At 40.8% G+C, this 14,198-nt stretch overlaps 1 protein-coding gene across 3 annotated transcripts in view; it reads left to right on the top strand.

Moving 5' to 3' along the window:
- Positions 1–229: 229 nt before the first annotated feature.
- Positions 230–14,198, top strand: part of ROBO1 (roundabout guidance receptor 1) — a 300,870-nt gene continuing 286,901 nt past the window's right edge. For 2 of the 3 annotated variants that reach the window (XM_031046917.2, XM_031046918.2), the window contains exon 1: positions 231–835. In XM_031046917.2, coding sequence (XP_030902777.1) covers positions 781–835 — 55 coding nt within the window. In that variant the 5' untranslated portion in view covers positions 231–780. Of the gene's footprint in view, positions 836–14,198 lie in introns of all 3 variants that reach the window. The other variant, XM_031046919.2, reaches the window with a different exon arrangement.

The raw sequence follows: 14,198 nt of genomic DNA on the forward strand, positions 1-14,198 counted from the left end.
CACGGGTGGGTGGGTGGGTGGCTGGGGGCGTTGGCCCGGGGAAGTTTCGCTCGCCCTCTGTCGCTTTCTCCCCTTTCTTCCTTTCTTTCCTCCTTCAGCTCCCCCCCTCCTTGTGCCCTCCTCCAGGGGCTGGGGATTGGGATTCCCGCGTGCAGGGGGCGGCGGCGATGCTGGGCAGGGCGAGGGGCTGCCGCCGGGGCTCCCCTGCCCGCCGCCCCGCCTGACTGCGGCCGGGCTCCGCCGCGGCCCCCGACGCTCCCGCCTCCTTCCCCCGTCATGGGAGCGGGGGCTGCCGCCGCTCCGCCGCCCGGTACCCAGTGACTCGGCGGGGCACTTTGCCGGGAGCGCTTCCCTGCGTTCGTGGAGGGCGGCGGTGGCCAGTCCGTACCCGTCCCGGCTGCGTTCCGCTACTGGCGCGTCCCTGCACCGAGAGCAACGTCCCGGGCTGGAGCAGCAAGTTGTGATCGGGAGGCGGCGGAGCGAGGCTGCGGGAACTCGAGGATCTTTTGTTTTCTCCTGTCGCTTTGGATGGTCCTGGGAAGTGTCAAGGCGCAGCTAAGGGAAGCCCGGGCCAGGAGAGGGGAGGCCGGCCGGAGCTGGCGCGCTGCTGGAGCCCCGCGGAGCTGACAGCGCCCTCCCCCGAAGGGGCTCGCTCGGGGAGTCCGGCGGCATTAGGAAACCTCGCTGGCACTAGGCTTCTGTGGAATTACAACTGGGGGCTCTCCGCTTCTCCCCCCGCTCTTCTGGCATGAGACTGCTTGCAGGCGCCACCCGAGGACAATGATCGCGGAGTTTGCTCACTTTTACCTCTTTGGATTCATATGTCTCACCTCAGGTAACCACCACGCTTAGGGGCAGTCGGAGGCGAGGCCGCTCGCCCCGGGTTGGCGAGGGGAGCGATGCACTAGCCGGCCTCGCCATGCCCCCGTGCACCTCTTCATTCCTGGGGAAGGAAGCTGGATTTCACCCACTGCGGTTGCCCCGGTCGCGGTGCCGGGAGCTGCCGCCGGCCGTAGACCCCCTGCAGTGGGGGCTCCTCACGGGTACCGTGACGGGGGGAGGCCGGAGGTACTGCGCACCCTCCTTCAGGCGGTCTGTTAATGGCCGGTCTCCCAGCCGCGCGTAAAGGGATTAAGCCCGCCACGGGTGGAGAGAATGGGGTGGTTAGGGATAGGTTTTGCTTCACCTTGTCGGTTAAAGTGTACCCACGTGTGTGGAGAGTGAAGCGCTAGCGTGATAAGTGGACGTGAGCGCCACGGAGGCGGTGGGGATGGATGTACGGACATCGGTTAGTGTTGGTGCGGAGCTTGTGTTTGCTGGGGCATCCTGTAGGTTCGAGATAGGGCCGGACTAATGGGGTGCTGCTGCTCCTGGTCTTGCTCCATGTGAGCAGTCCCTGTCTCGCTGCGGTGGGTGGAGGGCTGCGGGCCGGGGTGCGGTGTCCGTGCGGACCGGGGTACGCCTGGAGGTGCTGTGGGTGTTCGGGCTTGTTCCTGCAGAAGCTTCCTGTTGATCTCAGGAGGCTGGATCTGTCTGCTTGCAGTATTGCTTCCCGTTGCCAGCAAGGACTTTTGTCGAACGTTAAGTTAGGGGTAAATGCAGTAAAACCGTTTGTTATAGTAAGGGTTAGTTTGGGTGTTAACTTTTCTGCCTTAATTGATTGTTATGGGTTTGCTGAGGACCCCTTTGAGTCATTAAAGTTGTGGTAGCGTGAGACACCTGGTCAGTAAATGAATGAATGAAGTTTTTGAAAGAGTTAAGTACACTGCCTGAAGCTTTAAGTCTTAATTATGTCACCGAATGCAATAACTCGGGTCTGTTTCTAGATTATATAATAAATTTAACTATGAAGTTTCTGCTGTGAGGTCATAGGTTTGCTTCTTATGGCTTTGAGTATGGAAAGCTTTGCATCTCTCATTTAAAAGAGTAAGTCTAGCCCTGTTCACTTTTGATTGTGTCAGGCATGCCATTTCTCATTTGTTTTTCTCTGTATTGCCTGCTTTATCTAATGGATGAAGCAACTGGAATGGGAAAGAGCTTTTTCACTGATTTGCTCTTTGTTAAAACCAGTCGTCCCCACCTTGAAAAGTTGACTCCACAGTGTACTCTGTAATTCAGGTCTGTACTGGGGTATCCTAAAATATAAGTTAAGAAACAGCTTGTTTGGGGGCTTTCTTTTTTTAATTGTCATCTATTTCTCATATAAGTGCTCAATAGAGTGAGATTGATGTAAGTTGTTTGCTTGTCTTTCCCCCTCCAAATGGGGATGTTCTCTTTTAATAATATTGATTCCAGCTGAGTTGGATGGAAAAAAAACAGTGCCATGATATTTTTCATGGAGGTTTTTATTTTTGCCATGTAAGCAAAGGCAGTAACAAAGATAGAGACAGACACCAAAGAATAACTTTTTCCAGCTCCTTCACCAGAGGGGTTTCTTTTTTGCCACAGCTAGAGTGTGATCAAATAGTCTTCTGTCCAGAACAATGGAGATGCCAGAAACCTTTGGCAGGATGAAGTCTGAGGGCAGATGGCTGCAGTGCAGGAGGAAGGACAGGAGTCATCTACAGCAGTTTCCGCACTGAAATCCTTTGAGTTCTACTGACAGCTGATCTGCTTGCAAGTTGATTGATCCTTTCCTCCCCTTTCCACTAAAGGTTTTCACTTCCCTCACTCACACCCAATACTGAGTCAAGGGTTTGTGTGGCCACACTCTGAATGGGGTGTTAGAAACTTCTGATGAGAGGTGGGAAATAATTGGGGGATGGGGAGGAGGGGAATCTTAATAATAGAAAAGTAAGTGTGTTAGTGTTTGTTAAAACAGTAATTGGTAAACCACTTAGCATTTAAAACCCCTAATTTTTACCTTGGTGTTGCTTCTGTGCAATCCTCTGAAGTACCTTCTTTCATTTAAGACTGTGGTTAATAAGTGTTGAATAAATTTAAATTTGAATTATTTTGAGCGTTGGAATACAGCAGCTTTTCTCCCTTATTTTCCCAGTGTACTTTCAATGCTTCTTTGCATAAAGATAAGAATAAAAATTGCTTTAAGGGGTACTTCTCTGGTATCCTGTTTTCTTTAGTATTTATGTACATTCTGCCCCGTTTCCTCCATTTTGAGGCAGTTTTTCCTTCAGAATCCATAGTTTTCATTTTTCCACCCCGAAGAAACAGCAGCATCAAATTAGCATGTTTGGAAAATAATTTTTCAGTTATCTGGACAGTAATATGCAGAATGCTTTTGCTGGAAATAGGAATGTCAAGGTTCTGGTTTTCCACATACACATTCATTGCTCTAGCAATTCTCAAGGCTAAATATGTTATTGTTTGATTTTTCTGATACCTCCACAGAAATCTTTATACTTCTACAAGGTATTTCATTGCCTTGCTGATTCCCACCTCCTCAAAATGTTTCTCCCCTTCTCCTGTTTGTGATACCCTGCACTAATTACTGTGCTTCAAATGGGATTGTTACATTTGCTCAAGAGGGCTTTTCATGCAGTGTGAAATAGGCAGTTCTGACAGCAGCAAAGCAGGCATGGTTTCTAGTGATAGTTCTAGCCAGTGGAGGGCAAAATTGTCTCTTGTATTCCTTCTTCATGGGAGAGTTATCTTCTGGCGGTTAATAGTTTAATGGTGTCCATGGACCGTCCCCAGAGGCCTTTGCATCTGGCTAGCCTACCTATTGGAGTAAATAAATGAGCCGTTTCTTTGAGGTGTTTTGTTTGTCTCATAAGTTTGTACTGAAGGAGGGAAACTTCCCCCTTCATGCAGCATTTGAGTATATCAGGAAATGGTTTTGCTCTTTCTCTGTATTTTCTAAAAGTAAATAAAATGAGAGATTTGATAAAATATTGTGCACTAATTCAAAGGATTATGGATGACTAAGTGCATAATCTGTAAAGCAAATAAGCCACCCAAGAAAACATAAAACTCAGCTGTTTTTCACCTATCCTAATGCATTGTGTACTGTTGTAATTCTATTGTAAGTGTTTAAGAAAGATTGAGTCAGCTGCTGAAGAAGCTGGACACACACTGTGTCTGAGGACTTCATGATGGGAAAGAAATAACCACATGCTATGAAACTGGTAATACCTTACTGGTGATGGAATATTCTCCAGCTATCCAGGTGTTTGATTCAGAGCCTCTTGTGAGTGCTGATAGTATCTGTGGAGATAAAACTTTTTTTTTCAACTTGAATTTGTGTGGGTTTTGTTACCTTTCCACTAGAGACACTTCTTAATAAAGCTTAGTGATTAATTTAGATGCATGTTCAAACAGAAGAACGCTTAAGCTGACTTTTCATCTGCTGCAGTCAGCATTGGTTGTCAGATGTTTTCTTGCTTCTATCTTGTGTAGTGCCATGTCATTGTCCTGAAGCAGGGATCAGCTGTAGTGTTCACGGTATTGAACTTTGGAGGATCACTGTGTATGATCTATAAGGTTTTATCAGAAAACATGAATTAATGTGAAGGATACTCCTGAATCTCATGCCCGAAGTCTGCAGGTTAAAGACTCTGATTGGATCTACAGATGTAGATGGACCTTCACAAATACGTATTAGAAGCTAGTGATACATAGGTAACAGCTTTGTTTATCGCCTTAATATTTGACATTATTCATAGCAAAATGATGTTTTAATGTAAAACGATTTCAAAGTGATGCCCAAAGACTTCCAATGTGGTATCAAAACTAATCTTACTTTCATGAGAAAATATTCAGACATTCAAGACAGAGAAATCTGTTGTACTTAAGAATCTGAGAACCTGTTCTTTATCTCAGTTAATACTGGGTTTGGTCCTAAATAACTGGAGGAGTTTTGTTTCACAATCCTAAGCAAGTGTAACCTTATGTTTCATATGGGGATAGCTTTGTCTAATTAATTTAATAATATGCTGGAGCTTGCAAGTGCAGTCACTTGCTCAACTTCTACAGTTCATTATTTTTGCAGTCATTAAATGTGTCATGTGAATAACGGTCACTTGCCTTGGTGTCATGGTAGCTGGTTTAGATTCTTCTTCAAAAGACTTCTCTTTCATAGCTAAAACCAGTCAATGTACAAGTTATTGTGAATTTGTTGGGATTTTTTTGTGTACTTGAATGGTAAGTGATGAGGCTTTTGTTGTCAATACCTGTTAATATTTTGAGGTTACTTTACGGTCAGGAAGTTAGTAGGAACCTTGTTCTTTCCAAGCAAACTAAAGGACACTAAAGAATTTTATGTGCTGAGGTCCTGACACATTTTATTTGTGTATTCTGCTATATAATCTTGTTTGGTGGTGATAACCTGCCTTAACTTTTCACCCGAGTGCCTCTTCATAAAATTGTAAAGTAAATAGTGAAATAACTGAAGTAGCAACTGAGGTGTATTTGAAGTCCAATAAATTGGGTAAACAGGGAAAATAAGAGTATTTCCCTGTTTGTGACTAGAAACTTGACCAAAGGGTGAGAGTACAGCTACAAAGAAATACTCTTCTTAAGTATCTTGAAAGTCAGAGGTGCTTTTAAAGGCAGATAACTTACTAGTTTATACCTTATCTTCATACCTATTTAGGATTACCTACAAAGATCTTAATGCTGTTTGACTATAATTGCATGTTTCACACATATGCTGATGCCTCTTGGCCAATGATTGCGTCAGCTTTAAATCAGCGCTAAAGTGCTGTGGGTAGAAGGACATTTTATATGAAGAGAGAAAATGTCTTATGAGAACCAATGCTTTGTTCTGCAGATATTGAAGGTGAAAGAGGGTAGACTTAGATTAGGTATTAGGAAAATAATATGAGGGTGGTGAGGACTTGGCACAGGTTACCCAGAGGAGCTGTGGCTGCCCCATCCCTGCCAGTGTTCAAGGCCAGATTGGACGGGCTTGGAGCAACCTGCTCTAGTAGAAGGTGTCCGTGCCCATGGCAGGGGTTTGGAACTGGATGAACTTTAAGGTCCCTTCCAGCCCAAACCGTTCTATGGTTCTGGCTGTAGAAGGCAGGCAGCTACATTGAACTTGTTCAGTTGAGAATTAGTACTATGGAATGTCTCTATAGGTGAAAAAGAGGAGCAGGTGGGAAGCTGATAATGATCAGTTTTCAGTCAGATGTGCAGAATCCTGTTTTTCTGTTGCTATATTGTGTTTTTGAGGTTTGATTTTTAAACAGCTAATAATCAGAATACTGAAGGAACTAGGCCAGGTACTGAAAGTTACCTTTCCCTGAAGATGAGGGTAAGCTTTTTCGAAATAAGGTGGTGTTGAATTTAATTTTGGATGTCATAATTTCTTTGTTAGTTGACATAATTGATGTAATTAGGAAAACTCTGCATCTACCCAGATTTACCCACAAAAATGATAAGATACGGTTTTGGAATACTTACTAAGAGGTCGAAGGGTAGGCCTTTCAGACCAGGAATGTATATGTTTCAATTGATGTTGGAACAACAGCATGAAGTCAGCCAGAGGGATTGGTAAGCAAGGATTTGTTACCATTTAACTTTCCTGAAGTGTCTGTTTCAAGTGCAAGTAGTAGGGGACGTGACCTACACTTCAGTATAACAATGAATAGGGGCTTAAGGAAAGTATTTTCAAGAGACATGTCAAGAAATAGACTGTAAAGTGAGAAAATTATTTTTAGTGGGAAAGTGAAGGAGTATATGAACAACTAAGGAATTGTAAATGCTGTCAAACCTTGAGAACTACTCTGAGATTTGTAGATATTTTCCATGCTCCTTTTGTTCTGAAGCTTAGGAAGGTTTCTGACCAAGGCTGGTGGGTGTTTGTATATGACTGATGAAACCAAAATAGGTAAATTGACAATAATGTGATTTGTGAATGGTGGCAGGCCAGTCTTTTAATTTAGAGCCTACTTGTCATATGAGCAGCAGCTACAGTTAAGGGAAAGATGCGGAATGCTCCGTTCACAGCTGTGGACAGAGAAAAGTTGATTCTCTTCTGCTGAAGACAGAATAGTTTATTGAATGGTACATCCGAAAGGAGGCAAACTCTGTGCTGAGAAGGGGAGTAGGAAACCTTTTGCTTTCCCCTTTTTTAGTGGGAAGTAATTTTAGTGTTAATTGGTTTTCCAGAAACTTGGAAAATTAGGAAGTAGGGTCTACCATCAAATAGCAGAAAATTTATTTGCTGATCTTATATTTAAAGTTTAACAAGAAGCTTTGCTTCATTATGAGAAGTGCATTTCAGGTCTTCAAGCTTACTCATGGTTGCTTCAAGTGCCACTATCTGAAGAACTACACAGAACTTGAGCACTTTTCTCTCTAGCTTTTAGTGAAATTATGCCAATGTGTTGCTGCAGGAGGAATGAAGGCCTTGGTAGTATAACTTGGGCATGCATTTCACCATCTGCTTCATGTAGTTGTTCAATATGTGGATTTTGGTAACAGCAATAGCATTTTTGTGTTATCTTCCAACTTGTTTTTAACATGTTTGGCTTTTACCTTTAGGGATATCTATTTGTTAATATAAACTCTATACAGCTAGTGTGTGAAAACAAAGACATCCGAGGTATTTATCTTCTCAGTCAGAATGTTGACATACACAGAATGCTTGTATTGGCATATATACTTTCACCAAATAGTAAATAGTTACTGAAGACTTCTTTCTTACTTTGCTTTCAAAGAAATTCCATAACAAACAACTGGATTCCATATCTAAACAAGAGAAGAGTACCTCTGTGGGTTTGCTGACTGGTGCTAGATGTAAATTCCACAATGTATTCCCATTTACCTCTTGTTTTCTGCCACCAAACTGTAGGTGTTTAGAGGGCCATAGGGCTTTCTGTACCATGTTAAATGTTTATTTACATTTAAGTAAATCACTGTAAATGAAATAGAGCATTTAAATATAACTTATTATAAATTCAGCTTAGACCAAAATGGGTACTTGAATATATTATTGAAATGGTATGAATATTTTTTAAACCAGAAAGCAAGCATGTTTTCTGCTGCAGTCATGAAATATATATACTTTCTTTGAAGAAATGCATAGTTAGATATGCAGAATTATTCAAGCTGCCCTTTTCTGTTGGCATGTATTTGCTCAATATGGTGTTGCGTTACCTTAAGTCTAATGCTAATATAGAGAATGATTAAAATAATATGAACACCCCTTACTGTAGATTAAAGATGCGTAAAGCTGACAAGCCTGTGCTTAGCTCTGGATTTAAAATCTTAGTGTTTTATTCTCTTCCTCTTGCACAGTGAATTAGCAGTTGGATAAACTCAATTTTAGAAATACTACCTTCTCAGGTGTGCACTGCAAGGTATAGTGGGGGTTGGTTTCCAACCAGTGGAACCTGAAGTCATGTGTCACAGCCATGCAAGATAACTGTATAGTCTGTGTACTTCTGAAGTCACTTAATTTTGTAGTCTTTTTCTTCTACTCCTTTTACTGTCTTATACATAAATCAGAATTGTGATTTCTTTAGTACCGTTGAAGTGTTTCATGCCAGTATTGCAATAAAAGTTGCTTGGCTGGCATTTTTGTGTGTTCTGAAATTTGCATATCCTCAGGCAAGATATTTATTTCACATTCTGGGTTAGTTATATTGCCTCTTATCTAATTGCTTAACTGCCTTTACATTGAAGATTAGGCATATAAAGCTGTTCATGATTTTGAATTCCTGTATAGGACTTCAGTGTTACTGTTCACTTCTACAGTAGCATTAACAGTACATTAGGGTTTTATTGTCTTAGAAATTAAGATACAATATATGGCCAAGCATATAAGTAGGCCCAAAGATGTGCATTGGATGAACGTTCCTGTCTTGGATGTAGGGGAAGAAGGGGAAAGAAATGGGAGTTTGACGGTGACCAGGTGGGTATGCTTTAAAGAGGGGCTTGATTTTCATTAAATACTAAAACTCAGATTTTTGTACTCCATGATGTTGTGAATTGTTGAAGTTGGGAACTACAGCCTGAATTTGAAGTCACTTAAAATCAGTAGTGCCTTTTGACACTCTTGATTCTAGTGTTTATATTACATTGCATAAAGCATTTGACTTCATCTTCAGTTGTGAATGTTTAGGGATCGTTGTGAGTACATAGCCCATCTGAAAACTGAGATTGTGGTGAACATTTCGTTATGAGCCAGTTAACTGAAGAAAAAAAGCTGTATAGCTTGTGAGTTTTCATGTACTTCTGTAGCCCTCCGTAGGGTGAGAAGCCAACCAAATGAGTAGAATCTTCTCAACTTGTCACTTTTGTGTGCTTTACTAACATGTAGTGCGCTACTATCAGTCAAAACCAGACTTTTCAACCTAAACATCTGATGGGTCAAAAAAGCTCAATCATGTAAGCCCAAGATAAGGATAGCAGCCCCAAAGTCAAAAATAGGTTGTGCCTGTAATTGTGGAGTATGCATAATACAGGGCCATAAAATATGGGGTTTGGATCAAATGTTCATCAGTGTCACTATTTTTATTCTGTCAAAACCTTTTAGCACCCGTTGTTAAATGCGGTGCTTGCTCTAGCTTTGTGCTGGGAGATCTCTTGGATTCTGAGCAGGTTCAGAACTGGGATTTGCACATTCTGAATGATTCCCCCCTCACCTCCTACTCAGAAAACAACTCTTTCAGTGCAACTTTCTGGTTTTGGAATATAACTGGTGCCCTAGGTACAGCAGTTGACAGATACTTCACAATTGAAGTGTTTAATGGTAGGAGGTGATAAAGGGAAAAAGTAGTGTGAGGAAACAAGGAGAAAATAAGGCAAGAGTAGTAACAAATTATTTTAGTTTTTGTTACCCGAACCAGTTGTCATCACTGGAGAGGGTAGGATTTGGGACTACAATGCTGTAGCAGCAGGATGTAAGACAGAGGATGTATATAATGAACAGGTTTAGTGAGAAGGTGTCTGATGTAACTGTGGAATGCAACTTGCACTGTGCCACTGCTCAGACATAAAAGTGATTGGCAGGAGGCCACATGCAAGGAGTGAAATCCTGTCTCCACTAATGTGGAAAATTATGGTTTCAGCTGCAAAAGGAGGTGAAGCTTGGAAGGAATTAGCATATCTCCAGCACTGAGTGGCATCTGGAACTGAATGGCTGGGTTAAATCATTCAGTAGTGATTAATGAGACTCATTGCTTAGGTTATACAGTCCTTAAATATTAAAAGGAATAATGTAAACCTAGATGCAAAGCAGAAGACAGGAACCATTCCTACTATTTACCTCCACAGAAAGTGGAAGATAACCTTTTGATACAAGGAAAATCTGTTAAGTGTTGTGGTTACGTTTAGAAACTAAGAAATTAACTTGAACAGTTGTTCTGGGAAATATTCAGTGACTTCTAAAATACACATGCAGGGATTGGAGCTTTGAAAGGGGAAGGAGTGTGCAGGGTAGAACTTTGCTGCTCAGGAGGACTTTGCTGCTTAGAAAACTTCAGAAAACAGTTACTTCTATTTCCTCTGTCACTCCTGAGTGTTTATCTGCGTTGCCTGTAGAGAAAGCAAAATCCTGAAGCATATACAACGAAACAAGATCAGAGGCATACAGAGTACTTATTCTGATTTTTCTCAAGCATGATTCTGACAGTTACTGACCTGAATGGTAATGTAGCTTGGTATCATATCAGGAGTAATGTTCGAAATGTTCAAAGGCTGTCATTCCATAGAAGGATTATAGTACTGATATAAATACACTTCTGTTTACTTCCAAGATTTAGCAGAGGGAATAGAGAAACCAGTGAAGTGTGTGTTCAAGTGTTATTTTTTTTAGAACTGTAAAAAGAAACAAACAGTGGCATAATTTATGATGTTATTGCTGAAAACAGTTGACCTTTCTGCAGCAAATTCATAGGGGTAGGAAATAAAAAGGAGATAGGCCCTTCTAGAGTAAGATATTATCCCACTGGGGCTTATCGCAGATACTAAAATAGAATTCAGCTTTAATCTCTTCCAGCTAGGGGCTGAGGTTTCCTAAACTGCATTGCTGAAAAAATCTCTGCTCACAACATTTTTGGCTTCTGGATTGCTTCTTTTCCCACTTGCTCCAGTCTTTCTTGAGGTTTTTTTCCTGTTTGTTTTGGTGTGTGGTGTGTCCAGCATAAGGGAAAGACTTTTTAAAGCTAAATGATTGCTTGTTTCCTTGCTGTATATTTATGTGGTAGCCATTACCATAATGTGGAGTGAGACTATTTAATTCCCTCCCACTGGCATCCCTTCCACCCCCCCGTCCCTAAATACTCCATATCAGGTGGGGACTTTCTTCCTTTTCTGGGACAGCCAAGCTAGGTAGTTTGGCAGATTTAGGTTGTCCTAGTGCTTTAATGCTGTGACCAGGGGGTTGAATGTTACTTCTACAGGCAGCTTTTGTTTTGTTTTTCTCTGACTGTAAGGATGATAGATACTGTGGATGTTTGATTTTGACTGATAACCGTGATTTCTTTTGGGTTTGGAAGTTACTATTTAAATATCAATGCAGTCAGTTGTTTTTCCAGAAAGACTGGCTTAATGACTGCACTCAGATTATAGTGTCTTGAGTGATTGATACTTCTGCCTTTGAAACAGGAATTTACATTTGATTTTCCATCAATTTACAGAAAGACATTTACGTCTTGTTTGCCTGTTACCTTATTGCGAGAGGAAAGCAACAACCTCACAGCTAAACCTTGATGGTGACCTACACTCCAGTAATAATTAGAATGAGGCGGCGTTAGTCATTTAACTTGGTCATTTCATCACAATTCCTGGAGGCTTGTAGCTGACAATTTGAAATCTCATAAAGTGAAATTTTATTTTACTCACCTTACACAGGTCAAATAAAAAGCCACATCAAGTTAATGAATCATTTTCTTTGCAACCAACTGAACGTGGCGTTTGTTTTTGCTCTGGCAGTCATGAAATCACAGGGTGTTGGCGACAAGTCCATTACTGGCTCTGTGCACTGTGTTTCTGAGGGCTTTTACTCCACCCAGTGTATTATGTGTGCAGACTGTAACATACTTGTTAAAACTTGTTGAATGAAGATTCCTTTTTTTAAAGTAGTAATAAAGAGAAAATAAAAATAGCTCCCTGTTCTTTATTAACGCAAATGAAACAGCAACTCATTCCTTTTGTGGCCCCAGGAAGAAAACAAAACCTGGATGAATTCTCAGCCTCTTAAAGTCAAAGGAAGCATACTGATTTCAATTTTTTTAGTTTGTCTCATAAAGGCTCATTATGTGGCACTTCTCCACTGTGTGATATTGCATAGAAAATCTTAATAGTGGGGGGAAAAAGAGATGCTTAATAATGTCACTTCAAAACTGAAAAAGTGGGGAAGTTTCAAGACTAATAAAATTCTATGAAGTTGGATTTGTTGTGTGTTGTGTTGGTGTCTTTCCTGTGGTAGTCAGTCATTCCCCTGCTTCTTCAATACCCAAACTCATTTTAGCTTAGCTTCTCATGTTTGTTTGCTTGGTTTGATTTTTGTTTGTTTGTTTACACGTCTGATAGCTATTTCAAGGCATTTTTTTTCTTGGCTTTGAATTTTCATGTGCTGTACAATATCCTTTTCTTTTCCTGTGGCATTTACTTGGGATTGTCAGAGAAGTCTTAATATAGAAATCTAAGTTTGTTTTAAATAGTTCTGGTATTTTTTTAGATAACAAAAATACTCAACTATTGCTCAGGTTTGCAAATGAATACAGTCTGGTTCCTACTGGCACAGTATTTGAAAGGAGCCTTCATATATTATAAACAAAGTCTTATGCACAGATCGCTTGTTTAAAGAAAGAATCATGCCAGCCATTTAAAATGATAACAGGCTCATCAGCTTTTAGAACATGTGATTTCCAACTCCCTACTTACTTTCATTCTCCCTCCCTCCCGTCCAAGTTTTAAGTTACAGAAAAAATAAATCTAGGCTTTCCTCTGTGACTAGGCTTTTTTCCTAACAGTGCCAGGTGTCTGATCAATAGCATGTGCTGAGAAGCATGAATTTCATCTCTGAGGAGATGTTAAATGCCCTTATTTTCAACTTTCGTGAGCTACAGGTTGTATGTCTTGTTTTGTTTTCCTTTTCAACTGGGCAGTGCTAGTTAGATTTTGTTATTTCGCTCCTGATTTAAGACACAGATAGGTGCATATTTTTCTTCAGGCTTTTAAGGGCTCAGGTTTAAGTGGTAGATCATTATTCTATGCATCAAAAGTGAAGGGTGATTAACTCTGTCTGGGTGCATGCAGTGTAATTTTAGAGGCTACAAATGTTGTTACAAGTCAGGTTAAGGTTTAAAGGTGAAAGTTTGGCTGAGTGATTTTTACAGCTTTAAGTTAACCTATGCAAACAAAGAAACTCTTGTTTTCTACCCATTTATGCCTGGTGAGCAAGTAGCTTGTGGTACAGAAAAGAAAGTGTGAAGATTGTGCAGTTTGCCATAAAGTTCAAACTGCCTACTTTTTATTTCAATTTAGAAGTCTCGTTAAATAAACTAATTCTAATACAACTTTTATTTAGGCTGTTCATCTTCTGAATGTGAAATGGAAGGATAATGGCTTTAAACTATGTGATAATGATAAACTAAATGATAATGTCTTTAAACTATTAGAGGTCGGATTTTAGCGTGCATTTTTGTAGATTTTCTCATATGCCATGAAATAATTTGAAGAACCTGTTGAGATAAACCCCCTAATAAAGTTTCCCTACTGTATTTAAGCTTTTCTTCTATGTAATTCTAAAGTTCCATCGGTTAACTTGGCTTTTCATGAAAATCCCTGACTTGGCATATTCCTGAAAATTTAAGTTCAGTGATATTGTGGGAAGAGAATGAGTGGTTTTTTTGAGTGACAGGGAAGTTATACAGAAAGGCTGGAATGTCTTCTAAAGGAATCAGCCTGATTCATGATGTTAAAATTGTAAGCAATGAGACAGGTAGGACCTGTCCCTTGTCTCCTGTCTGTGTGTGCTCCCCTGGCCCCTGAAAGATTCCTTGAGAGACAAGCAATTTGGAAGCTTTTTTGAGTTTCTGTGATTGGTTCCATTTGCATCAGATAAAGCTCTAAATGGTGTAGATTTCTATAGGGCTGTGTACAAGTGTAAGAAGCCATTCAGCTGCATCTGAAGAAGTGATCCGGTCTGAGAGCATTTCTGGTTGCAAAAGTATAAATGGAATAAAAATGGAAGTGTTTAATGGGAATAAAGATAAACAGTTTTTGGTCTCAGTAAATGATACCTTTAAAGCTTGGCAGCCTTGTCGAACATAATTGAAGTTGTA

The sequence above is a fragment of the Melopsittacus undulatus genome, chromosome 2 (genome assembly GCF_012275295.1).
Source record: "Melopsittacus undulatus isolate bMelUnd1 chromosome 2, bMelUnd1.mat.Z, whole genome shotgun sequence".
NCBI lineage: Eukaryota > Metazoa > Chordata > Aves > Psittaciformes > Psittaculidae > Melopsittacus > Melopsittacus undulatus.